Source organism: Nomascus leucogenys, chromosome 7b (genome assembly GCF_006542625.1).
Source record: "Nomascus leucogenys isolate Asia chromosome 7b, Asia_NLE_v1, whole genome shotgun sequence".
Classification (NCBI taxonomy): domain Eukaryota; kingdom Metazoa; phylum Chordata; class Mammalia; order Primates; family Hylobatidae; genus Nomascus; species Nomascus leucogenys.
In genome coordinates this window covers 72,993,091-73,019,641 of record NC_044387.1, presented here as the reverse complement: position 1 = coordinate 73,019,641, position 26,551 = coordinate 72,993,091, and the positions used below count along the sequence as shown (strand labels likewise).

Genomic DNA, 26,551 nt, shown 5'->3' with positions numbered 1-26,551 from the left:
TAAAGTTTATTAACCTAATTATAGGCTATTATAACCATATAATACAATGATAGTTTGGAGCTTTTATATTACTTTTCTTCAGTGATTAAAATACAGCTCATGCTAATAGACTTATTCTTTAAATGAGGGTAGAGAACCTCAACCACATTTTTTTCAATTGTCCCAGTATTTCCATGGGAAATTAACACCACAAAATTAATTTTAATCTTCTGATATATAGTATGCATACTCTCTGTGTGTGTTGCTACTGTTACAAAGATGAATAAGACAGCACACCTTTCCCTTAAGGAATCCACAAATGCCTTCATGTCTCTGAGAGACTTGTCTCATTGTCCACATTTCATGGTCACATATCAAAATTAGATGAAAATGGCTTAATTAATTTATTCAACAAATAAGCATCTACTAATAGCCAGGCCCAGTTCTAGACACTTGGGATACACTGGTGAACAAAACAGGAAAAAAAAGTCCTTTCAACGTTTCAGTGGTCCCGAGAAGTCCTCCCCAAGGTGTAAGGCAGTTTGTGCCAACATACAGTGTGTCATCAGACTCCTTTATTAAATTATACACTTTCCATTTCTAAATCATTTGGTGATAATTTGTATTATAGTTTTTTCATATGTATACATAACTACATACATGTACATATGATTTACCTGATTTGATAGAATTATGTTAGTGGCCTTATTGAAATGTGTAATCTGCCGGTTTTCAAATACTGTTAGATAGTATCTATTATAAACAAAATATTATTTTGATGCTCTGAAAGGATAAATAGGATTCCGTTTAACTCCTTTTTAAAATATTTTTGCAAAACAACTTTCTTTTGATGTTTTTAATGATTCTATCAGGCACAGCTTAGTGATTTCTTTCTGAATTATTCCTAGATCAGAGTTAGACTTCTTGTCTTTTTCCATGCCACTATGGAAGATTGCATAAACTAGCATGTATCTCACATATAAATTAGTTATATAATGGTAGATAAAATTTATGGTAGATATATTTGTGTTATATTTGTTTATATTTTGGTATAAATAGCAGTAGATATAATTTAAGATTTTTTAATATGATGTTAATTTTACTATAGAAATAATAGTGGAAAGGCCCAGCATTTTTTGGTAAAGTTGATGACATTCTAAATGTTAACAGTTTCAATTCAGTTATTTCCTTTCACAAGTACCTGCTGATGCAGCACGTCTCTTTATTTGTATATATAGTGTTTTACTCCTAAAATATGAAGGGTAAAATTATTAAAGTAGGGTTTTTTTAAGTCACTATCTTAGATTAATAAAGTTTTCTTTTGTGACTTTGATAGTGTCTTGTGTTTATATATTTATAAACTTCATTGCAATTTAGGAATGGGGGAAGCAGTGAGTCTTTCTCAAATATTAATACTGTTTGTGTAATTCTATTTTTCTATACTGAATATTTTTCAGAGCTATTGAACCATAAAATAGCAGGCTTTTCTTCTTAGGAGAGCCATCGTTTCTCAAACGTACATCTTACTATGTTGGCATTATTGGCATATTTGTTTTTCTTTGAGAGAGAGAATAGTTGAAAGTGGCCATTGAAAGCAGCACCTCCAAATGTAGATAATGCTAAAAACATTGCAGTGATCCACTATACATGTAAGATTTTGATATAATTAACTTGAAACATTAATTTTATGGTGGAATTCCATGTGTACATTCTTCAGGAATTTACTCACAACTAAAGCAAGACTTTTAATTTGAACTTTCTTCCTCAAGTAAAGGTAGCACTCTCCACCCCACACATAAAAGAGTCAGAAAAGGTTAAATATTTATCCCAAAAGCACATGGCTAATTAGCCATTTGTTTATGATTATTTTATGGTATCCTCATATAATGATGGGAAAATCTGTTGTGAGGATTTGAGAAAATTTATGGTAATGTCGAATGGAATTTTCTTAAATTTCTTCTCCTTTGCTAGTCTTGAACATGAAAATTGAAACTTATGAGCTATTTAATTACATTTTTATGTGTGGGTGATTTCATATAGTTCACTTGGGAACAATTTCAGCTTAAACAGCTTTTCAGTAATCCATAGAAATCTCTGCATTATCACTTTAGATTTTAAAATGTCATTGTTGCTACTAATATGAACATGTAGGGGCAGTATAGTACTGTTTTTGTAAATCTTGTCTGAATTTGTGAGTTTTAAAAATCTGTGTTACTGTTAGAAGTTTGTTCTTCTCTAAGATAACATAACTATATCTTGCTTTTTTAAAGGATGGTTGGTACTACTTCATTAAGTTGGAACTATTCTTTCAGTTCATGTTCTTACATGTATTATACAAAATCTCTTATATTATGAAAGCTCTTGGCTCTGATTTATATTTGAAGTCAAGGAATATGTTTAGTTAAAAGGAAAAATGCATTTTTATTGTCTGACAATAAAAATGAGAATAAATGGATTCATAAAAATCTGAAAATACCAAGATGAGTCCAGTTTTGCCCTTACTCTGTGTCATCCTTTCAAAATGAATGTTTATGAGAATTTTTACAGTCTTAATTTTTCAATGTGACAAGTGAACAAAACTGAGATTACCAAACAGTCTTATTTTTAAGATTCTTTAATTGGTACATCTTTTTTTCAGTGTCAAAATGGTTAAGGTTATTACAAACTTTATTACAAAATATAGTAACTTTTCCCCCGACTTAATATTTAAAAGAAGACAACTGAGCAGTTATCTCTTCCATCTATGTATTCACTTTATTCAATACCTCCTATGAGCCACAGACTGCTTTAGGCATTTAAACTACAACAGTGAACAAAACATCCCAGCCATCACCCTCGTGGAGTTCATATCAGAAAAGCAGAGTGCCTAAGAGGGCGGATTATAGAGTCAGTTGGACCTGGGTTTAAGTTCTTTGCTCTACCACTTACTAAGCCTCATCTGTGAAATGGTGCTAATAGTAGTACCTTTTACAGAGGATTGTTGTAAGTATAAAATGAAATAACCCGTGGAAAGCATGGTTATGTACAAGAGTTCTGTAACTATTATGAAGCCCTCATAAGATATTTTTAGATGTGTTGGTAAAATTTATAATTAATTCTCCTGATGTAATAGTACTTATGATAGAGATTTTGAGTGTTTTTTTCATTTTTAGTTTCTTCAAGTGGTGAAAGAAGATGCACAGCATAAATTTTGAATAATTTTTCTTAAACAGTTTCCTGAGTGACTTTTAATCTTCTCTGAGTGGAAAGATACTGTGCATAAAAAGTTAATGTGATTTGGTTCTACTTACATTATGTAGATTCATTCAGTGCGACTATCATATATGTAAAATTTAACCCCATTATGTCTCCCTACATGAAGAAAATCATATGTGACATCTTGCTATTTTGTTTGGAGATTCTCAGATGTTCAGAATAAATGTGTTGGTTTCAAATGTCATTAAATTGGAATTTTTAAAATCGCTATATAAGAATTAAAAATACATTTTATTGATTTACATAGTATGTTAGCTGCTAAAATGTCTAGTATATAGTTTCCATTATAATTTTAAGTTCTGACACCATTTTCCTACTGAAGCCCCCGAAATTTGGTAATTAAGAAATGGAACATACTTTTTAACAAATTTGAAAACTGTCTTGTCAAAATGGTACCTGATATATCATTACTACATAAGAATTGAGACTTAAAACATTTAAAGAACTGATTCACAAATTTTAACAAAAGTACTTAGAAATAGACCTTTCTTTAGTACCCTGTGCTTCTCTTGGTTCTTGTTATTTCTGCATTATACAGAAATTCCATATTTAACACACACGCATGCATCCCCACACACGGGCATCCCACACACATAGAAATAAAATTCTAACCACCCCCTACCTCTATTTAATAGCTTATCAGCCATGTTCATGCTACAACTGCTTCATTGAAGGGAAGTGCTGTTCTGCTGTTTTCATATTAGCTTTGTTATCATGCAGTATTTTTCAGCTGCTCATGCTCATTACCATACAGCTGGTATGTAGAGAAGAGAAGGAAACAGGCAGAAGTTGTACTGTCTACAAGAATAAGAAGCTCTCTTACAGATGGGGTGCTGGCAGATGGGGCATGTGTTTGAACAGGTTTTACTAATAACAGAGTGCATTAAAAATCATTCTGAGAAAGTCTAAGGTCAGTGCCATGAATTCAGAGCTTGAGAGGTTGTTCAGCTTTTTTGTAGACCTTTTTAGAATATTAATCGACTCTTACAAAAAAAAAAGTAATAAATGGCAAACCATACCTCCTCCAAAAAAAACTTACCAGTTTTTTTCTTCTTTGTTATATTAGTATGTTTTTTCTTTAGTATAATTTTAAAAGCATTAATACTGTCACCTAGTATCTCTCATCAACTTGTGTTGTCGTAGTCTAAAATATATTTACTTAAAATGTCCACATCTATATACAAAAGTGTAGATGCTTTGTGAAAATGGTAATAACATTCTTCAGTTTCTGTATATTAGAATATTTATTAGAAAGTGAAAACTGAAGATTTAGATGTCAATATGTATAGTGTTGACTGCGTTGAAGATTAAGTCGAGGAATGTTTTATCTGCATTCAAAGTTAGAAGTGAATGGTATGCCCAGGAATGTATCTATTGTTAAAAATATTTCTTGCATATTTTGCATATTCACAAAACCAAAGTGAATGAAGTATAATTAAAATAACCATTATTTTTATTAGAGTATTTTAGTGGGATCTTAGTTTTTTTGGCCCTTTTTTATTAACTAGTGTTTCTTGATACATCCTCTCTCAATGGGAGATGCTGATGAAAAGCAACTGAAGCAAAATAAAGCTAGGCAATTTTGTGTAACATATGTAGTATTCAATTTAATTTTAAAGGAAATAGAACTTGTTGTTTTCATAGAGATTAAAATATGTGAATATATATAAAATATGAAATGTATACAAGTATAGCTAGTTTTTTTTTATACTTTAAGTTCTAGGGTACATGTGCACAACGTGCAGGTTTGTTACATATGTATACATGTGCCATGTTGATTTGCTGCACCCATTAACTTGTCATTTACATTAGATATTTCTCCTAGTGCTATCCTTTCCCCATCCCCCCACCCCACGACAGGCCCCAGTGCGTGATGTTCCCCGCCCTGTGTCCAAATGTTCTCATTGTTCAGTTCCCACCTATGAGTGAGAACATGCAGTGTTTGGTTTTCTGTCCTTGCGATAGTTTGCTCAGAGTGATGGTTTCCAGCTTCATCCATGTCCCTACAAAGGACATGAACTCATCCTTTTTTGTGGCTGCATAGTATTCCATGATGTATATTTGCCACATTTTCTTAATTCAGTCTATCATTGACGGACATTTGGGCTGGTTGCTAGTCTTTGCTATTGTGAATAGTGTTGCAATAAACATACGTGTGCATGTGTCTTTATTGTAGCATGATTTATAATCCTTTGGGTATATACCCAGTAATGGGATTGCTGGGTCAAATGGTATTTCTAGTTCTAGATCCTTGAAGAATCGCCACACTGTCTTCCACAATGGTTGAACTAGTTTATAGTCCCACCAACAGTGTAAAAGAGTTCCTATTTCTCCACATCCTCTCCAGCACCTGTTGTTTCCTGACTTTTTAATGATTGCCCTTCTAACTGGTGTGAGATGGTATCTCGTGGTTTTGATTTGCATTTAGTTTTTTTTTTTTTTTTTGGTTTCTTTTTTTTTTTCTTTTTTTTTATTATTATACTTTAGGTTTTAGGGTACATGTGCACAATGTGCAGGTTTGTTACATATGTATCCATGTGCCATGTTGTTTTGCTGCACCCATTAACTCGTCATTTAGCATTAGGTATATCTCCTAATGCTGTCCCTCCCCCCTCCTCCCACCCCACAACATTCCCCGGAGTGTGATGTTCCCCTTCCTGTGTCCATGAGTTCTCATTGTTCAATTCCCACCTATGAGTGAGAACATGCTGTGTTTGGTTTTGGAACCAACCCAAATGTCCAACAACGATAGACTGGATTAAGAAAATGTGGCACATATACACCATGGAATACTATGCAGCCATAAAAAATGATGAGCTCATGTCCTTTGTAGGGACATGGATGAAACTGGAAAACATCATTCTCAGTAAACTATCGCAAGGACAAAAAACCAAACACTGCATTTAGTTTTTAAAGCTAGTATAAGTTACAACACTTTTGGCAACTCAGAAACTCATGCTTCAGATTTCTTGTTAGTAAAATGGAGGTACAAAATATTGTCTGTGAAGTTAATAACTATGAATAAATAAAGTGATTTAAATGAGATCTGTGAGAAGTGGTGTACTTTAACAAGCATTACTAAAACTGTGTATTCCTTTTAATAGTGAAAGTTTAGGTTCTGTTGGGTATTTTAAAGGTACAGAAGTCCTAAACTGTGAAGTTGCATTTTTATTGCACATCAAACTTATTTTCTTCCAATTTAATTTGTATTTGGACTGTATGATAAATATCTAGAAATGCTTTTATGACTTTTCCCTGAGGGGGAATATATTAATTATTATAAACAATAGTATAATTATAAAGTGATAAGCCTGTAAAATGTATTGTTCACCTACATCATCATTTCTTATTTAGAAAATTATGAGTTTTTAAAATTGTGTTGAAAATTAATGGTTTTCTGTTGTTATTTCTGTAGCTCTACCATTGTTGATTAGAGTATGTCTTATGTTGCTAATTATCTCATATACATATTTTTTATTGGTATCCTACTATATGCAGGAACTATGTGAGGAGCTGAGATACAACAAGAATCAAAACAGAATCAAAATACTGCCCTCATGGAACTTACAGTCTATTGGAGAAGACAGACAAATATTTAATGTGCTCACACTGTAACAGAGTGTTGGCTTCAAGCACTGGGAAATCAGAGATAGCCTGTATACAGATAATTCACATATTTTCATCTCCAACCCAGACCTTTCTTCTGGGCCAGAACCAGTTGGAGCATGAGATTTAGATACCCGGTTATCTCCAAGATATCTCAAGATCCTCCTCACCCCTGGCCCCCAGAAAACAAAAACAACCAACTAACCCAGTCCTTGTTATCCAATTGCAGAAGTGAGAAAACAGGTGTTATCTTTGATACCTTCCTCTTTTTTACTTGCCATGCATGACCCATCTGTTACTATCCTATCAGTTTGATGTCCTAAATGTCTCTTAACTGCCTACTCCTATGCATCTCTGTTTCTACCTAGCTAATCAAAGCCATCATTATCTCTTGCCTGGTCTAGTGGAATAACTTCCTCACACAGTCTCTCCACATCTACTCTCAATCACTGCCATTTTATTTTCAAAATTACACTTTGAATGATTTTTTCAAGAAATACATCTGATTATATCTTTTTCTTAACTAATATCCAGCATTAGCTTTTCATTACTCTTACGGTAAAACCCAAAATCCTTTGAGGCCTTGGGTAATCTGTCCCTTGTCTACTTCTTCAGCCTCATCTTACACCTGCCATCCTACCTCTGTTCAGTGTCCTCTAGCTATAGGTGGTTACCCCTCCCTGCCCCGAACCTAGCTCAGTCATTCATTCAGAGAGAAGATGCCTACTCTGAACCCACAGACTAGATGGAAACCTCAACATTCTTAACACTCTTCGAACACTGCAGCATTTACCACAGTTGCAGTTTTGCTTTGTTTTGTCTCATTATCTTGCCCACTATGCTGTGAACTCCAGCCATGAAACAGACACAAGACTTAGTTTAGCTTATGTTAGGCAACTAAGTAACTATTATATTGAATGAATGAGAGTGTCTGTGGCAGACTAAAATAACCATATAAGTCTGCATGTGTTGTAATTATGTATCCTAGGTAGAATATAATTATAGAGATACTTGAGACAATAAAGTGTAGGATAGAATCACAGAGATACATACGTATCAATACAGATGTTCACTGCTAGGAATGATAACCACACATGGATCAAATGGACAATTACTAAAGATGGATTGGCTCTTTAAAAAAGGCCTTATGTAATGAAGTTAAGAAACAGGGCCCACATGATAGCCACATATTGAAAAGCATGTGCTCTATGTATTCAGATGGAAAATCCTGTGTATGTGTTACTACTTGGTTAGTAAGTCAAGTATTTTTAGGCTATGTACTAAAAAAATTTTCAATGAAGAAGTCATAGTCCCTTATTAAGTGTATTTGGGTTTGAGTAATCAACAAAGAGCATTTGAAGCAGTTTCTTTCGTAAATATTATGATTCATAACTTTTGCCAGCTTTCCATAGGGTTCGAATCATTTTGGTAAGGGGGAAAAAACCTAGTAGCTTCGTTGAAAGGACAGTCCAGTGGAGATCCTTTGAGGTTTGTGTTTTCACCTCTCTTTTATTTCGTATTTTAGGGAAATAAAGCATAGGACATGAAGGAAGGAGAGTAAGACATAGAAGTCCTGAGAGAGTTTGGGAAAAGGAAGCAAAACCCATTTGTTGTTGTGTTTCTTCCAGTATGCCCACTGATGACTGCCTGGCCTCAATATAATGTCACAGATTATAAGAGCAGTTCTTAACCAAGCGGAGCCACTGGCAGTAGTGTATTAACTTGTTGTCAAGCTGCTCCTGGTGAATTCCCAGAAATAAAGTGTATCACCGTACACAATTAGCTGCATAGTCTGTCTCTTCTTTCTGCAAGTCTGCAGTGGCTCTAGTGTGGATTTCATATTCACCTCACACTTTTGCATACTGAAATAGCTAAGAAAACATCTTAGAGATATTTAAACTGCCAATATTTCTTGCTTTGTATATAGAGAACCCTATTTTTATTTTTTTGTAAACTGAAGACCAAGGCTTCCTTAGGTTCAAATCCCATGTACCTTAAGTGACCTTGGGGTCACTTAAAACTCTGTGCCTCTTTCCTCATCTGTAAAATAGAGATAATAATAGTACCTTCTGCAGAAAGTTGTTAAACCGTTTCATTGAATTAATATAAGAAAAACACCGAGGAAGGGTGCCTGACATGTAGTGAGTTTCCTTTCCTGTATACATTGTATTCTTAAGAAAACATCTTTTTGAAAAGGAGTTGCTTATTTAAACTGGAATAAAGTTTGCAGCATCTTTGATAGTGGGCGCTGAAAGAGCATTCAGGTCAGTTTAAAATCTAGTGTTTATTTTTCTTTTATACATTTGTTTTAAAATATTGCCATGTGCGTTTCTTGAAAATATTATCTCTTCCTTTTCTAGTTGTATATATTGTCTTACAGATTAAGCAGTTTCACTTATTAGTCAAATGGATTTGTCATTTTTTATTGACTTGTCTGCCCTTCCCTCCTGAGTTGGGAGTGCTTTCAGGATAGATACTACATCTTGCTCAATTTTGCATCTTTTTTGCTTAGTGCTTGGCTTTTAGTAACCCTGGACAAATATTTCTAAAATGTGGTAGATCTAGATCTAAAAATATCACATTTGAATCACTGCTTAATTTTTTCTCCCTCTTATTGTTTAGAAAATGGAGAATCATTATATGACTCAGGATTCATTTGGATGAGACTGATAATACAATGGAATTTGGAGTTAGAGGCTCACACGAATTGCTGTCAGTCACTAGCTTTTTCTGTGCTACCTGTATATAATAAATATTGTGAATCTCACAAAGTTAAAGTCTGAAATAAATGGATTGGTAGGGGGTAAATTACATCTTAGTCTAACAAAATCGTTTATTGCAATGGTTTAATAAAAGTCAGGTGACTAAAAATATCTTAGAAAATACCACTTAATTTTAATCTTTGCTGTTTATGTTGTGATCATGATGATTAACATATCTCTATCTTCTCTTGAAAACTATTCCAAGTTCTTGTTTTTTTTTTTTTGTTTTTTGTTTTTTTTGTGAGAGAGCCTCACTCTGTCGCCCAGGCTGCAGTGCAGTGGCACAATCTCGGCTCACTGCATCCTCTGCCTCCCAGGTTTGAGCAATTCTCTGCCTCAGCCTCCCAAGTAGCTGGGATTACAGGCGCCCACCACCATGCCTGGCTAATTTTTTTTGTATTTTCAGTAGAGATGGGGTTTCCCCATCTTGACCAGGCTGATCTTGAACTCCTGACCTTGTGATCCACCTGCCTCGGCCTCCCAAAGTGCTGGGATTACAGGCATGAGCCACTGCGCCCGGCCCTAAGTTCTTTTTTAATATGCTGTGTTGTCTGTTGATGGAATAACTTTAAAGGAAAGGTTTAAAATGAAGAACGTAATGTGTGTGTGTCTTCTTTATCTCGTGAACTAAAAAATATTGGAATTTTAAGATTACACTAAAGTTCAGCATCCTTTTGCTAGCTTTGAATTTATATTCTTTTGAGTAGATTTAGACTATTCCTCATAGGATTTTTTCATATTGTATAATTATGAACATACATTGACTCATAAACTTAGATTTTAAGAAATCTAAGATTTAGCTTTAAAAAGTGGTCTCAATTTACCATGTAGCAGTTCGTAACAGACCACAGCTATATGCACTTGTTCAGATCCAGAGCAGTTCTTAATTTTAGTTATAATTCATAATTGTTTAGTAGTCATCATTCCATCATTACATACCATGCCTTCGTGCAACTGGTGGGAAACTTACGATATTCATTCCACATAAAGGAGTTTTTAGAATCATGTATTAAATGTGATAAGCTTTCTTTTTTCTTTTCTTTTTTCTGTTCTGTTCTGTTCTGTTCTTTTTTTTTGAGGTGGAGTCTAGCTCTGTCTCCCAGGCTGGAGTGCAGTGTTGCGATCTCAGCTGACTGCATCCTCCACCTCCCTAGTTCAAGCAATTCTCCTGCCTTAGCCTCCTGAGTAGCTGGGATTACAGGTGCGCACCACCATACCCGGCTAATTTTTGTATTTTTAGTAGAGTCGGGGTTTCACTCTGTTGGCCAGGCTGGTCTCGACCTCAAGTGATCCACCCGCCTCGGCCTCCCAAAATGCTGGGATTACAGGCGTGAGCCACCATGCCTGGCAAAAGTTAGTTTTCAAACATTTGGAGGTCTCAAGTATTTATAGGTAAATATTTTTTAAATCATGTGCTAAAATAAATTTTAAGAAAGTGAATCTGTAAATAAAATATTTCTATGAGAAGAATGTTGACAAGATAGCAAAGTGCTTCTAACTATCAGTCTTACAGTTCACTGCACATAAAAGACAAATATACATTAGATACCTTTTCAAGTTAAGTTGTCTTGAAAATGTACTGAACCTTCAGTCTTTTGGAATCTCCTAAACAGGTAGGGAATCATGTATTTGCTAGTCGTAGAATTCTTGATTTTTTTTAAAGCAAATAATGCAATTTGTTAAAGTATATATATGTATATAGGAATTGCTTTAAAATTTAAATTAATGTTTTAAAAATGAATAGAATCCTCTTTTTAAAATGTACTGGGGGCCTGATTACTATGTTCTTCCCTACTCACTTGACAGCCGTGTCAAACACTTGAGTACTTAAAGAACAAGCAAGCTACATAAAAACAAAGAATTGATTAAAGATCACCATGAGACACACTTTCTAGAGCAAGAACCCAGTGTTATTTTTGTTTCTCACTGGCCTAGCACCAAAACAAAACAGGTACTCAATAAATATTTTTGAATTAGTGAAATCAGTTCACAGACTTTGATTCATAACTAGAGTTTTAAAAGATTGGTTCAAGTTATGACTTGTCATTTTGAATTCTTCCAGAAAATTAGTAAGATGCTTGATGAGAAGAGATGCCTATGTTTTAAAAAGTGCAGTAAGTATGAATCTGGACTTTCTGTATCTGCCAGCCAAATGTTGGCTGGCATTTTAATAATATATATATATTTAATATGTTTTAATATATTTTTCTAGGCTTTTCTCTATGCATACACAGTGCGCACGCACATAAAATATATGCTTTTTTTTCAAAAGGACTGTACCTTATATTGTGTTACGGAATCTCACATACCTTCTAGTTTTACAGTCACCCTTCTGTAGTCACCTAGCTCTGTACATGATGAACAGTTTCTGAGACTTCAAAATGCTCTATAGTAAAGTCTGTTCTTTAGAAAGGAGGCTTTGAGTCTGGGGGCCAGACAGTAGGGGTGTGGGGAGAACGGGCTGGGGTAGAACAAGATGAAAATGTTCTTAGTGAGCTATACCTTTTTGAATAGGAGAGGTTCTTTCAGCCACATGTTGGCAAGAATCGGTGAATTGTGTACTCACCTGTTGCCCCGAGTAACTTTTTGGATTGTTTTTTCATTAACTTTTTCTGGGAATATACAATTTCAGTGAATGTTTTCTACACTATTTCCCTACGCCATATATTCAGGAGTACAACTTGCTTGTATGTATGATTTCTAGTGTGAATGCCTGTTCAAACAGAAAGTCCCCTTGTTTGTCAGTGTTTACTAAAATAAAAAGTCAACAGTCTTCATACCCACACAGTCAAGTTCTCCTAGTACAGAAAGACACATAATGCCCTAAAATGGAATGATGAGTCATGGCAGGAAGTATTTTGAAGAAATTTAACAATATGTTAAATAACATTTTAACTCTAGTATTAAATGTTTCAATTAGGAGAAATATTGCATCACATGGGTTATCCCCTAATGAACCTTGTAAGACCAGTGACTAGAAGTCTAATAGACGCTGTTAATCTTGCAAGTTAATAATAGTTGTATTTCCATTTACATCTCAGGTCCACAGGTGATAATTTCCTTCTTCCCTCTCAACACTTACCAAACTTCTGTTTTTTAAACACAGAAGCAAGACCATGTCATTTATGAACTCTCAGACTATTAAAATAACTTCTCCATTTTCTGACCCACTCCACCCAATTTGGCAGTTGACATGTAGTCCAGTATTGCTTTCTATTTGTTTCTTGTCTTTGTGGGGTTTTTTGTTTTTTGAGACTGAGTTCTGCTCTTTTTGCCCAGGCTAGAGTGCAACGGCACGATCTCAGCTCACTGCAACTTCCGCCTTCCGGGTTCAAGTGATTCTCCTGCCTCACCTGTCTTCGTGGTTTTTGTTGTTGTTTTGTTTTGTTTTGTTTTTGGTAGTTTTTGTTTGTTTGTTTTTGAGAAAGAATCTTGCCTTATCACCCAGGCTGGAGTAGAGTGCTGTGATCATAGCTCACTGCAACCTCAAACGATCCTCCTGTGCCAGCCTCTCAAGTAGCTAGGGCTACAGGTGCACACTACCATGCCCAGGTAATTTTTTTTCATTATTTCTAGAAATGGGGTCTTGCTATATTGCCCAGGCTAGTCTTGAACTTGTAGCCTCAAATGATCCTCCTGCCTCGGCCTCCCGAAGCTCTGGGATTACGGGTGTGAGCCACCACACCCAGCCTCATTTCTTATCTTGTCACCTGGATTTTAAGTATCTTGTGGGAGGAAGGTAATTGCAATGTTTTTGTTTGCCCTTGGTAGCATTTCGCAGATATTGGGATATAGGAGGTGACTTATTTCTCAATTGATTGTTTTTTTAACCTAAAATTTTCTCTCAGTTTCTGTCACCTTTCCCCCATCAGCAGGCCTTTGCCTCAGATTTCCCAGATGTAGTAGAAGCATAGTTATATGGACCTAAAATAATGATTCAATAAACTGAATAATCAAGATTTACTTGTAGTTTACATACATACTTATTTGCAAAATGTACCACTTTTTTTCTTCTTTAGCAATGTCTCGTGTTTTAGCTTAACTTGAGCTACCATATATCTAATGGAAATCAGTAAGAATTATTGATCTTGGGACCAGAGACCAAGGTTCTAAATATAGCTAGCTGTTTAAGCCTGAGCAAGACACTTAATTCTGTACCTACTTTTCTCACCTGTTAAATACAGCTACCATTTCTAGGGTATCTGTTATGTGCTAGGCATTTTCTGTGTCCTCACAGTGACTCTGTAGTTTAGGTGGGTAAGGTAGGTGTATATCATTACTGTTTTATAAAAAGAGAAAACTGAAACTCGTAAAGGTCAAGTAACCACCTGACATTACACTCTGGTAATGGCAAAACTTGCACTTAAATCCAGGTTTCTCTGGTTCCATTGCTTGTGTTCATTCCACAAACAAAGAGGAATTAGATGACATCCAAAATCACTCTATGGCTTCCTGCTGTTAATGTTTTTTGCTGATTTAGTAGCTACACCTTTTTTTTTTTTTTTTTTTTTTTTTAGTCTTTAGCTCTCTTTTCAAAACTTTTTTTTATCATGACTAATCACTAATTTAGGAAATTAATCCCAGAATTTTAAACAGTTCTTGAAATGAATACAAGATTAATGTATCACACCTATGGAAAATTCTTCTCAAGTCAGGCAAATATATTTGAAAATCACAAACAGCAGCAATAAATATGGATTTGTGTAAAGAAAGCAGAAGAGTGAATAGGGTTTAGGCCTTGTATTGAGGGAAATTTGATTTCATTCTTTCTCCATGTTAAATTCTTTCCTGGGTCATATTTGTGGTTTCATTTTTCTTGAAGTCACACTTACATTTTATACTTTTTTTCCGTGATATCTGTCTGTCTTTACTGAAGGTATTACTATCAGAAATTCGCAATAAAATTTTGAGAGGAAACTTATGAATTCCAAATGCTTATTGGTAGTTTATTTTGGATTTTAAGCATGAAAGATTCATTGCTTTCTGGATAAATCAGTAAACTCCAGGGTGACTTGCTAACTTTGTTGTCAAATTATTGCACTGATGCCGGCTCTCTATGAAAAAGTAGAGGATGTTGACTTAGTATTAGTCTGACAGCTCTGTAACAATATAAATTTTAGAGGAGTGAATAAAACCCCCATATTATTTTCTTCTGTGGCTGGCATAAATAGAACTCTTAACTTGCATTATTGGGTACAAATTATGTATGTATGTATATTTATATATTTGTAGATAAATACGTTTGTGCATGTGTCCATCAGGTGACTAATTTGGCCCAGTCTGACGGAATGAAAAAACTTACACTGTTTGAACTAATACTGCAGTTGATTTGTGTCAAATCATCAGAGGCTGTGTCTTTGTAAGGAGAGTTTTAAATAGCTTAAACTTCAAGAATTAAAACTTCTGGCCGGGCACGGTGGCTTACCCCTGTAATCCCAGCACCTTGGGAGGCTGAGGCAGGCGGATTACTTGAGGCCAGGAGTTCGAGACTAGCCTGGCCAACATGGTGAAATCCCATCTCTACTAAAAATAGAAAAATTAGTGGGGTGTGGTGGCACACGACTGTAATCCCAGCTACTTGGGAGGCTGAGTCATGAGAATCTCTTGAACTCAGGAACTCAGGAAGTGGAGGTTGCAATGAGCCAAGATTGCACCACTGCACTCTAGCGTGGGCAACAGTAAGACTCTGTCTTTAAAAAGAAAAAAAAAACTACTACTTCTGTAATTATATTAAAATTTATTTAAAATCAGTCAGCTATAACGTTTTGATTTGCAGCTTGATTTACAGAGGTTTGGATTATATATATTATTATAAACATCCCCTTACCCCCAAAAAATAAGTTTAAAGTAAGATTATCTATTACAATGTTTAGTGTTTGGGATTTTTTTCTAAGGCACTAGTGTCACAGTATTTGTTTACTTAGATGGTAGTTTTGAACTAAAGCTGGCTCATCTTGTTTTATTTTACATGTTCTCAAAAATTTTTTAGAACTAATTTCAGTTGAGTTCTAACAGTCAGATGTTTGTGTGTATTACATTACACTGTGCTCTTGTGTTAATTGACTATATTTCCAATGGAGAAAGAACAAAGTTTCAGTTAATGTATATAATATGCCGTGCCCAACACAAAGTAGGTGCTAAACAAATGCTTACTGAAATGAATAAATGTGGAAAATTGTTTATTGGTCAATACTGCCACCTATTTGTGTTAGTGAAAATGTAAATGCTGGGCATATGTACTATTCCAATTGATATCTGTAATAGAACAGGTTTATTAGTTTGCCAGTTTTAATAAGCAAACCTTTTAATAAGCAGTCACATCCCAGAAAGTTAGTGACAGTGAGTTAGTGAAATTTCAAAGTATTTCAGTCTCAAGATGCTTGGCATTCCTTTCATTGATGTTGAAATTTTGAACTGTCTGTAATTTTGAACTGTCTATAATCTAAATTCTGCGCTCAGGGCAAGACAGCTAACTGTGGTGGTTTCCTAGTCCTTTCCAGAGTGCAAAGTGTTGTCATGATAATAATAAAATCACTGACATAGGAATATAAACACATTCTCCTACTATTATAAAATGGAAGTGTATTTTTAAATGTTAGCAAGGTAATGAACTAATAGTATTCATAGTATTTTCCACTAATTATAAACTTTTTAGTTGAGCTAAACTTTCTAGTACTGATTGTAATATATGTTTAAGCTTTAGAAAAATAATGCTGTGGTTTATGATATTTGCTTGTATGACCAATTCAAAAATATTAATTATTTGTTTTGTATCATTTTCTGGATGCCCTAGAAATAAATTTGAGTAAGAATTTATTTCTAATTCTTTAGGGATGAGATAGGGGAATCTTTAGGGAGGAGATAGGGGAGAAAGATGTATAAAAATAATGACAATGAACTATGATAACTGCAGTAATAGAACTATATATAAGACGGAAATAATGAACTCTTGAGAGTCAAGGTGAGGTAAAGTACTCTATTAACTACTTCATCCTTTATGTTGACATTATGTATAAAGGTAAGTATTTCTCTGAAGGTACATGATTCACTTAAGACCATTTGTTTATAATTTTCTCACTGTATGTACACTATTTTTTCTTTCTCCTTACAACCACAACTTGCCCTTCTAAAAACTTAAGTCATCCCAATTATTTGCTCAGAGAGAGCCATTTCTCTGGTAGGAGCTCACAGGTTAATGATTCTATGGCATCATTCCCCAGAGGCAAAGATATCTTCATATATTTGTGCTGTTTTTTTTTCCTCATTACTGCTAACTTCTATGCTAGCACACTGGTTCCACTTCTACACCTAGCACAGTGGATTTGTGATGAGATGAGCATTGGGTCTGAGTTAGCAGATGGATTTTATTCCAGGACCTTATTGTTGGTCATTCCCTTTGCTAATGGAATTTCAATAATGTTTCTAGGTTGTCAGTCAACACAAGAATTAATTTTTTATAGAATGGGAGAAATGATTGCCTAGCTGAAATTACATGAAAATTTACTTTATTGTAATGAAAATATATTTAATACAGTGAAATAGTAATTCTAAAAATATAGATGACAAACATAAGCATTTTCTTAGCTGTTTGGTTGACTAACTTAGCTATTTGGTTTCTTAGCTATTTGGTTGACCTTCTTTCCTGTGAACTTACTACTTAATATTTTAGTGTAAGGCATAAAATACTTAAAAAAAACTTATTTAACAGAGATAATAGACTGATCTGAAGTTTAAAATGTTTCTTGTCACAGAGATAAGATAGATAAATACAGACACAAACCCATAAAAATTTTTAAATATTACTGAAAATTTAAATCTGAATAAAGTTTCAAACTATATTTTAGCCAAGAGTGGTATAAATAGAAATGAGTGATTTTATTTGCTTTGTTCATATTTGGATTATGATGACAGTAATATAATAGATCACAGTTTTCATTGATAGTACGTCAGAGAATGTTGAAAATCATTTTTATTCTGTTAATTTGAAATTCAGAGGCTTGGTTGACTAGTTTTGCTTGACAGATTCTTCACAGTTCAAATTAGCATCATAAGATATTAGGGAGAATTGTTTAAATACTTGGGAAGACAAGGTCTTCATTAGTACTTATAAACATACGCATTTCTCACTTAAAGGATAAATAATAAAAATCATTCCCAAGTGGGAACCATGGTAGATGGAGGATATGTGGTAGTAGAAAGACTTCTCAGTGTAGACTTTTTTGTATATCATTTTGATGTTTGAAGCATACCAACCTGGCAGTAAAACATGGATCTACAGGACAGTACCCACATATAAACAATATTTGTAGGGAACAGGTTTTCCTGTAACTCACAGCCCTAAATAGAAGCCATATAACCATGGGAGCAGTCCTTTGAATATACAAAGTTAAGAGATATTTTCTTTAGGTTTTGAGACAGTATCCCCTACTTCATTAAAGTTGGTCTCTCCTTAACTGAGTAGATTTAATTTGAAAAGGTTAGTTCAACTAGAAATAGGACATGATTTCAATTGAAGCCAAAGTATACACTATTATAGCACTAGTATTACACCTGTCTTATGAAAAGCTTGTTACCGCTGACAAATTCTGGATGAAATTTCAGATGTTCTCATAGCCCAGAACATTGAGGAAAATCACCTTTTTTTCCCCTTTCCTAAATCTTGAGTCCTCAGAACTTCTAACAAAAGGGTTTATGGGTCCATTCCTAACAATTAGATTTTTTTGTTTTCTTGCTTCTCTTCGAAGTGAGATTATTTAGATAACTAACTTCTGCTGAGTACATATACATATTGTTCCTGAGGGTAAGAATTAATTTAAGAGCCAGGTAGGAGATTTTTTTTTAAGATAAGTAGACAGTAGAATATAATTTCTAGAAGACTCAAGATGTACATCTTCGTAAAATTTTACGTTATTTTATTTTCATTTGTTTTAAAGTAAAAGATGTTGCATTGATGTAATGTCTTAGTTATAAAGGTAAACATTTTTATTTTTAAAATTATGATACTACTTTATGCAGTATTTAGAACCATTTTACTAAAGAAAGCCATTTACCACCATAGCAGAGAGTATTAAAATGTTAGTAAGTCCAAATGGTTGTTTTGTTTTTCTGGAGAAACTTCGAATAGTGGTAACTATAGGCACACAATTTACTTGTAATAAAGAACACTAATGGTGGGGAGGGTAGGAGTAAATTAACTAGAACCTTAATAATGGGCTTTTCTAGTTCAAGGAATCTTATAATTGTCCCTGAAGCTAGTTGTGAAGGAAGTTGTAAGATGAAATATCTAGATTTGTGTAGTAGTCATTCCAGGAAAAATGTTGCCTTCTGGCAAACTTTGGCACCTTTATTATGTAAAATGCCTTTTTAATGATAAGCAATACAGATTGTCAAAATAATTTTGGAGATAGAAGTCCAGTGCCTCCTGTTTACTCCAGATTAAATTAGCAAATAAAAGTGAGCCTCTCCAGCGAGCACAGTGTTTGCTCTTTTGGGGATAAAATAGCCTTTTGGCCAAACTTTACACACTTAGGTAGTACTAGTTTGTTAATCTTAAAAAGATATTCTCATGATTAGTCAGAATTGATGAAGTGTATGGCAATTTTCCTGAAAATTACTATGTTTTAAAGGATTGAAATGGAAAAGCATAGGGAATGTTTTTATTAAATCAATACCAAGATATGCAGGTTGAAATATAACTTAGATTACATAATTTCTGCAAATGCTGTCGGCTCCAAACCAGTTTACTTTATTGTCAGTCAACCCCAAAGAATATTAATTTCTCTTTTTGGGATTGCCTGTTTTGTACCATCCAAGCTACTTGAAAAATCTGATTAGTCTGTGCCAGGACTACGGTAGGATGACAGTGAAAATAGCATGCTTTGCCTCTGTTGAGGGGGACCGTATGAAAATATATCCTATTTTCAAAATGTTTCTGAAAAGACTTATTTGTGGAAATGTTCCTTGCTATTTAAAACTCTTCAAAAATGCAGGTTTTACAAAATACAAAAATAACCTCCTGAAAGTTTGAAAGGGGAGAGGGGGCTGTCGTGTGGGGGCGGTCTCTGCTGCCCACATCCTCCCTCTGTTCAGTGCGTTGTGTGCTTACGGGTTCCCTGGAGCGGATCACCATATAATTGATGTGCAGTCTGCATTGCTGAATCCTGGACTGCACCATTCTGTGTTCAAGGGAAGATGTAATCTGATCCCTCTGCTGCTGAGGGAGGAATCTGTTCAGTCAAGGCTTTGACAGGGCATAGTCTCCTCCAATAATCTTCTCCGTTCTCTCTCATTATTCCCTCGAGTTCTTCTCAGTCAAGCTGCATGTATGTATGTGTGTCCCGAGAAGCGGTTTGATACTGAGCTGCATTTGCCTTTACTGTGGAGTTTTGTTGCCGGTTCTGCTCCCTAATCTTCCTTTTCTGACGTGCCCGAGCATGTCCACATTAGAATCTGTGACATACCTACCTGAAAAAGGTTTATATTGTCAGAGACTGCCAAGCAGCCGGACACACGGGGGCACAGAATCACTGAAGGGGAAAAATACAGAAAATATGGGTTTCTACGGCACATTAAAAATGATTTTTTACAAAGTAAGTAATCTATTTTCTTCCTATGCTATGTGATTGTGTGTGTATGCCTGCCTGAGAAGGAAAATCTGTATCATCAGAGATGGCTGCAGTATCCTCTAATTTTGGTGGGTGGCTGGATGTCTGGTATTCTGTTTTATATCATGAATGTAAGCAAATAATGGAAAGACTGTGAGCTGGAAAAAGCTTTAAATTTAAGATAAAATGTATATTTTAATCTGAGAATTTTTCACTAAAAATATATTCAGACTTTAGAAATGTAGCTCCGTTAAATGCTGACCTGGAAATACTCTATCCTTAGTTGGCTTTTAGTGAACCTTTTGCCTTCAATTTTTCTATACCTTGTGTATAGTTTTTCTTTTTTCATTAGTTGACTCTTTAAAAGTATAGAATCATGAGACTATTTGCGATTTATATTTAAAGAGATGTTTACTTTCTGTACCCTTCAAAAATTCCGGAATTAATTTTTGGTTCTGAAGTCAGTATTTTCAGCAAACAGTACAGTATTTAAAAGACTTCTATAGTCATATAGAAGGTGTTTTCCTTTATAAAATATTTTTAAAATAAAATCCTTTCTCAGTGGTTTCCTTGATATACATTTTGGGCATGTTTATTCATTGAAGGATTTCTAAGATGGAAATAAAGTTTGCTTTTAGTGGCAAATGGTATTTGCACCAGTGTTTTTACAAGGTATCCTGGGAAGTTCTGAAAGCCAGTATTACAAACTTAATTAGAATAAATATCAAAGTTTCTCCTAATTACGAAGATAAGAATTTGTGGAAGTTATCAAAAAACGATTTTAACATAGTCTGTACTGACTGACCTTCCTGATGGATTCATTTGCATGTATGTATATATATATATATATATCTATCTATAAATTATATACATGGAAACACGTGGCTACCTATATACTTCAGCTTTTATATTTATATTTGCTTTTTAATAAAATTATTTGGAGAAAGAAAATAATGGTTTCTGAGAGGAATCACTTTAAAACAATTTGTAATGAGTACAGAAACTTCTGAAGAGAAGAAACCAGCCAGATCAATTCCATTTCTTTCCAGTAGGTATGTCATGAACTAAGGTATAAATTGTAGATGAGCTTGTTATACTCTCACCTCTAGCCCCTAATATCGGAAGATCATCCCAGTATTTTAGAAAGCTCTTCGTGATGACAAAAACATGGCCTTTATCATTCAGTGGGGCTCTAAAACATTTTTAGTCTCTTTAGTATTTATATTGTATCATGCTGTCTTATGATGTTACCATGTAAGGCAAGGGGTAGGAAAATAAGGCTGCTGCAAAGCAAGGATTTTTACCTACTTATAAACATGAGGATAGCTCTCTATCACTTTGGAGTGTTTTTCGTCCTATAACTTGCAGTAATACAGTGATTAATTAGTGGACACAAATCTTAAAAAGGAGTTGTTGAAATGGAAAAAGTCGAATCTTAACAGATTTTATTTTGTAGTTTTAAAATATACATATAGTCACATAAAAATATTTCAATATTGATGTTGACAAGAAACAATTCTGAATATAGTATAGCATGGCATAATGAAACACCTTAAAATGTAGATTTTGGATACACCTTATAGAGAGGCATAACTGGTTCTTTTAAAACCTTTCTGTTGCTTTTCAAGTTAGAATATTTTGTCCTGAGTATCTGTCAATAGAGCTATATTCTGTATATATATCAATTGACAACTTTTTCCCTCAGTGTTGTTATACTATCTCCAGATTTCTCTTATTATTGATTTACTTTTTAAAACTGTCCTTATTGCCCATATTAATTGCTTTATGCCTTACCACTGTTCAAGATTATTTATACTGCTCTTTACCCTTTTATAATGGTATGAGTGTTTAAAATTGAGTTTGTTACTTTCATACTTATTTCTGATTTTATAATTTTGAATTTTATCTGTATTAAAAACATGTTTTTAAAGAAAAATGATTCACGAGGAAGGCACGTTAAATATGATTATTTTCTGTGTGGATTAGCATGAGATTTTTCCGTATGTTGGTTGTTAAATTGGAAAACATGAAAGATATATTACCTCAAGGAATATATATATAATGAATATCAGTTTTCAAATCATCACACAGTGTTCTTCTGGATAAAATATTAGGGGGAAAAATTCACCTTTCCATTCCATTCAGAGTAAAACAAAGTAGAACAAATAGAAGAAACTATGAAACATTTATTTTATATATTTAATTAACATTGTAGGCATATGAAAATTTAAGAATTTAAAATATTAACCATGCTGACTCAAGATTTGATAGTTAGACGATTTTTAAAAAACATATCTTGTTTGTTTTACCTTATAGATGAAAAGAAAGTTGGACCATGGTTCTGAGGTCCGCTCTTTTTCTTTGGGAAAGAAACCATGCAAAGTCTCAGAATATACAAGGTAATATTAAATATAATGATTGATTATCTCATGATTCTCAGTTTTTTAGAGTTGATTCTGAAAGTGTTTTAGTTTATTCTTGTAGGATAATAATGTTACTAGTACGGTTGACTGTTTAACACATTTTGAGATTACCGGAAATTGAGAACTATATCATTTTAAATAAGAAGAGGAATACCACCTTACTTTATGTTTTGTTACTGATACATTTTGAAGTATGACACAAGCAGAAATTATCTTGTGAAAAAAATTTAAAATTACAATTTTTAAGGATTTCTAAAAAGTAAACCATAAAATATGAATATGAGCCCCTGTGTCTTGTTGCTATAGCAACAGCTGTTCTAGGGTAGACATTTATGTATGGAAATTTGAAGATACATTTATCAGCAGTGAAATAAAACAATTACTAACTAAATCTTATTTCATGAAATTAATATGTTAGAAATATTCTTTTATGGGCTTGGTAGGTCTTAAGTTTTTAACACATACATTTCTATACCAGTAGAATAGTTTCCATAACAATGAAATATAATTGTAATCTTTTTCTACTTCAGTCCCCATTATTTTTGGATTTTACATCAGTGTAAAACTTTTCCCACTCTCACAGTTATTAGGCTAACTTAAGCACGATGTCTATTGCCCAGCCAATTAAAAGTGGCTTTGAATGTCACTTGGAATGTTGTATTTTAAAATTTAAATGACAGAAGTATCTTAGACCTTTTTTTTTTGATCTTTAAAACAGAATTTTTTGTATAATTGCCAGCTTTTAAAATAAGTGATTGAAAGTTAACAGTAGAAGCCATAAGAACTTCATGGTTATGACATTTCTTCCTTTCTCTCAAAATATTTCGATTTAGTTATTTTTATTCTATAAGATGCAATAAAATTAACATTGCTCAGATATAATTTTTTGTTGAACATTGTTACAGATTGTGCCTCTTACAGAGAAATAGCTTGTTTTTATTTCAGTTGTAAAAAATATTTCTTTCAAATGCTGCTTTATGAAATTTGAAAATCGTCATAATTGGAATAGTCTTACATTCAAAAAGTGAAGAGAGAATACAGAAGAGAAAAATAAAGCTATCAGTTATTCAGGAGCTGCTTTTCTGTGTGATTTTTCTTATGTTAACTGTTCCCCTTCCTGTTACTCTTTGCCTTTTGACAGTTTTACTGTGTTTTGGCACTTCCACCAGAGGGTGTGGAGGGATAGAGAGAAGTGAAACCATTCACTTCATTTTGCTTTTCCCTTCTAGTCATGATAAAGTATTTCTTGGATGAGAAATTTGCATTTAATGTTTAACTGTTAATGCTATTTTTTAAATGTGTCAGTCTTCTATTAATATGGCTGATACCAGGACAAAGGTATTACGTTGTTCAATTGTTTTTTAAGGCAACTTAGAATAAATAAATGAGTGCTGAATTTTTATTACAGAACACATTTTAGTAAAATTTGTCTTTAGTTGCCCACTTTTTATATTGACAAAGCAACTGAAAAGGCAGAAGTTTTATTTTTAGCCTGTTAATATATAATTTTGTTAAAGCAAAATTAGACCAAACAGCATATTTATTTCCATGTTTTTTTGGAGACTCTCGGTTAGGAAGGTATATATTTGATATTTTGTGATATTTTTGACAGATTTGCTAATAAGATAAAACTATGATTTTTCCATCAAAAATTTGTTATAAACACATCCTATTTTATTTTGGAGAAAAAGAAAATAGAACTTACCTTTGAATTTGAAAGAAGAAAAGATAGATTTAATTGTTAAATGTTAAAGATTGTCTTTGATTTATACTATCAGAGGATTTAAAGGGAGTACATAAGAAGACTTTTCTGTAAAATCTGGTGATTGAGATACATTTTTTAACAAAATAATGCTGGATAGAAAAAAAAGCTGGAGGAGTTGTTTCATTAGTAATTTATCAGAGTTTGATTGTTAATTATTATGATGCAATTTGTAAGTGTTCTTTGAATTTAAAAGAGTCAACATAGCTCGATGAATTGAGTGAGAATTTCTTTTCAAATATAATTTCGTTAAACCAGACCTTCCTGCTGCTTTTTTTCCAAGGTCTTTAAAATGGATACCCAATATTTACCTTGAGTTTAGTTTAATTACATGCAGAAATTAGAAAGGAAAGTTTAATACACTAGTAATATAGTTATATATTCTTTCTGCTATTAATTGGTCATTTTTAGGGTAGTTAGACAATTTTAGAGAGATCATCTAGTCGTCCTCATTTTACTAGTGGCAGAATTGAATTTCAAGTTTGTTTGAGATAGTTAAATCTCAAAATTTAAATTGTTGTATAAAAATGTTTAGATGATCTTATTTAGTTTTGCATGTAAGTTCTTAATACTTACCTGTTTTGAATAAATGTATTTTTAATCAAGACTGAGTCCTGTCAACTATTCAGACCAAGCTTTATAAATAGCAATAAAAATAGAAATATTATAGACAATTTTGAAGGCATCTGAGGCAAACTTAAGGAATAATGTGATTCTTGAAATTCAAAACATTTGAACATAGTATTTTATGAGTTTTTTAAAGCATTAGTAAAGTATCACAACCCTTTTTATAAAGAAAATTTAAACTTATGTCACTGAAGACCAGTCATAGGGGAAGTGGGACTTGTATGTTCTAAGGAAATATTTTAACATTATTTGTATATATTAACAACTTGCAGTTTTGTCATGGAGATTCTGTTATTTGGTTGCAATTAGAATTTCTGGGATAATAACAGGTGTTATGTAGGAGGGAGGAAATTTACTGTAAGAATAGCAAATAGGTTTTGTGTACCTGTGATCTCTGGGAAGAAATGTAATTAATTGAATTGATGTTTGAAATATACCAGATCATTATTCTTTGTACTAGAATCTATTATTAATAAGTATCTATCTTTGCTTTCACTTTTGTTTTTTTCCTTTTATCCTTTCTCTTTTTTTTGTAGTACCACTGGGCTTGTACCATGTTCAGCAACACCAACAACTTTTGGGGACCTCAGAGCAGCCAATGGCCAAGGGCAACAACGACGCCGAATTACATCTGTCCAGCCACCTACAGGCCTCCAGGAATGGCTAAAAATGTTTCAGGTGACATATCTAAACATAGTACTTGAAATGCCTCACTTAATTGCTGCAAAATAAGGGATTATTCATCCATAAAAAAAGAAGGAAGCACTTTTACATACTACTATACTGTGGATGAACTTTGAAGTCATTCTGCCAGGTGAAAGAAGCCAGACACAAAAGGCCACATGTTGATTCTCTTTATATAAAATGTCCAGAATAGGCAAATCCATAGAGACAGAAAGTAGATTAATGGTTGTCCAACAATGCGGGGAGGAGAAGGACTTACTGCCAATAGGTACAGATTTTCCTTTTGGGGTGATGGAAGTGTTCTGGAATTGGATAGTGGCGATGGTTGCACAGCAAGGTGAATATACTGGGAAGCACTGAAGTATACACTTTAAAATGGCGAATGTTATGTGCTGTATATTTCAATTTAAAAATGCTATTAAAAACAAGGGAACTCAATTTTTGAGTGTCATAATTGAGAAAGTCCAATACTTATTTGTGTAACTGTGCACTGACATTGTTTTTATTGCTTGTTAAATAATAAGACCTTCCTTCGTCTTCTCCTTTGTTTGAATTTCTGGGTTGTCTAGTTTTCTAAACTGCATTGCTTGTAAGTTAGGCATTTAAGAGTAATTTAAGAACCATACTAGCTAGAGTTAATACAGGTTATTTTCTTCAGTGCCATGCTTGTATATGGCTTACCAGGCTTGAATCCTGATTACTATATTTTAATAGTATTTATATTCTTTGGACATGTACAGGGAAGATGGGTTACAACCAAACCCTGAATATTATGAATTTTATAACCTAAGATAGTGATATTACATTGGTTTATCTCTTCTTCCAGTAAGATAATGCATATAAATCAAG

The 26,551-nt window shown here is 33.6% G+C and overlaps 1 protein-coding gene across 4 annotated transcripts in view; it reads left to right on the top strand.

Annotated features, from left to right (window-relative positions):
• FBXW7 (F-box and WD repeat domain containing 7) overlaps positions 1-26,551 on the top strand; it is a 218,229-nt gene that overhangs the window by 166,613 nt on the left and 25,065 nt on the right. For 3 of the 4 annotated variants that reach the window (XM_012508214.2, XM_030816241.1, XM_003257840.3), the window contains 2 exons: positions 22,523-22,605; positions 25,555-25,696. In XM_012508214.2, the coding sequence (XP_012363668.1) occupies positions 22,523-22,605; positions 25,555-25,696 (225 nt within the window). Of the gene's footprint in view, positions 1-19,689; positions 20,192-22,522; positions 22,606-25,554; positions 25,697-26,551 lie in introns of those variants that run through there. The other variant, XM_003257839.2, reaches the window with a different exon arrangement.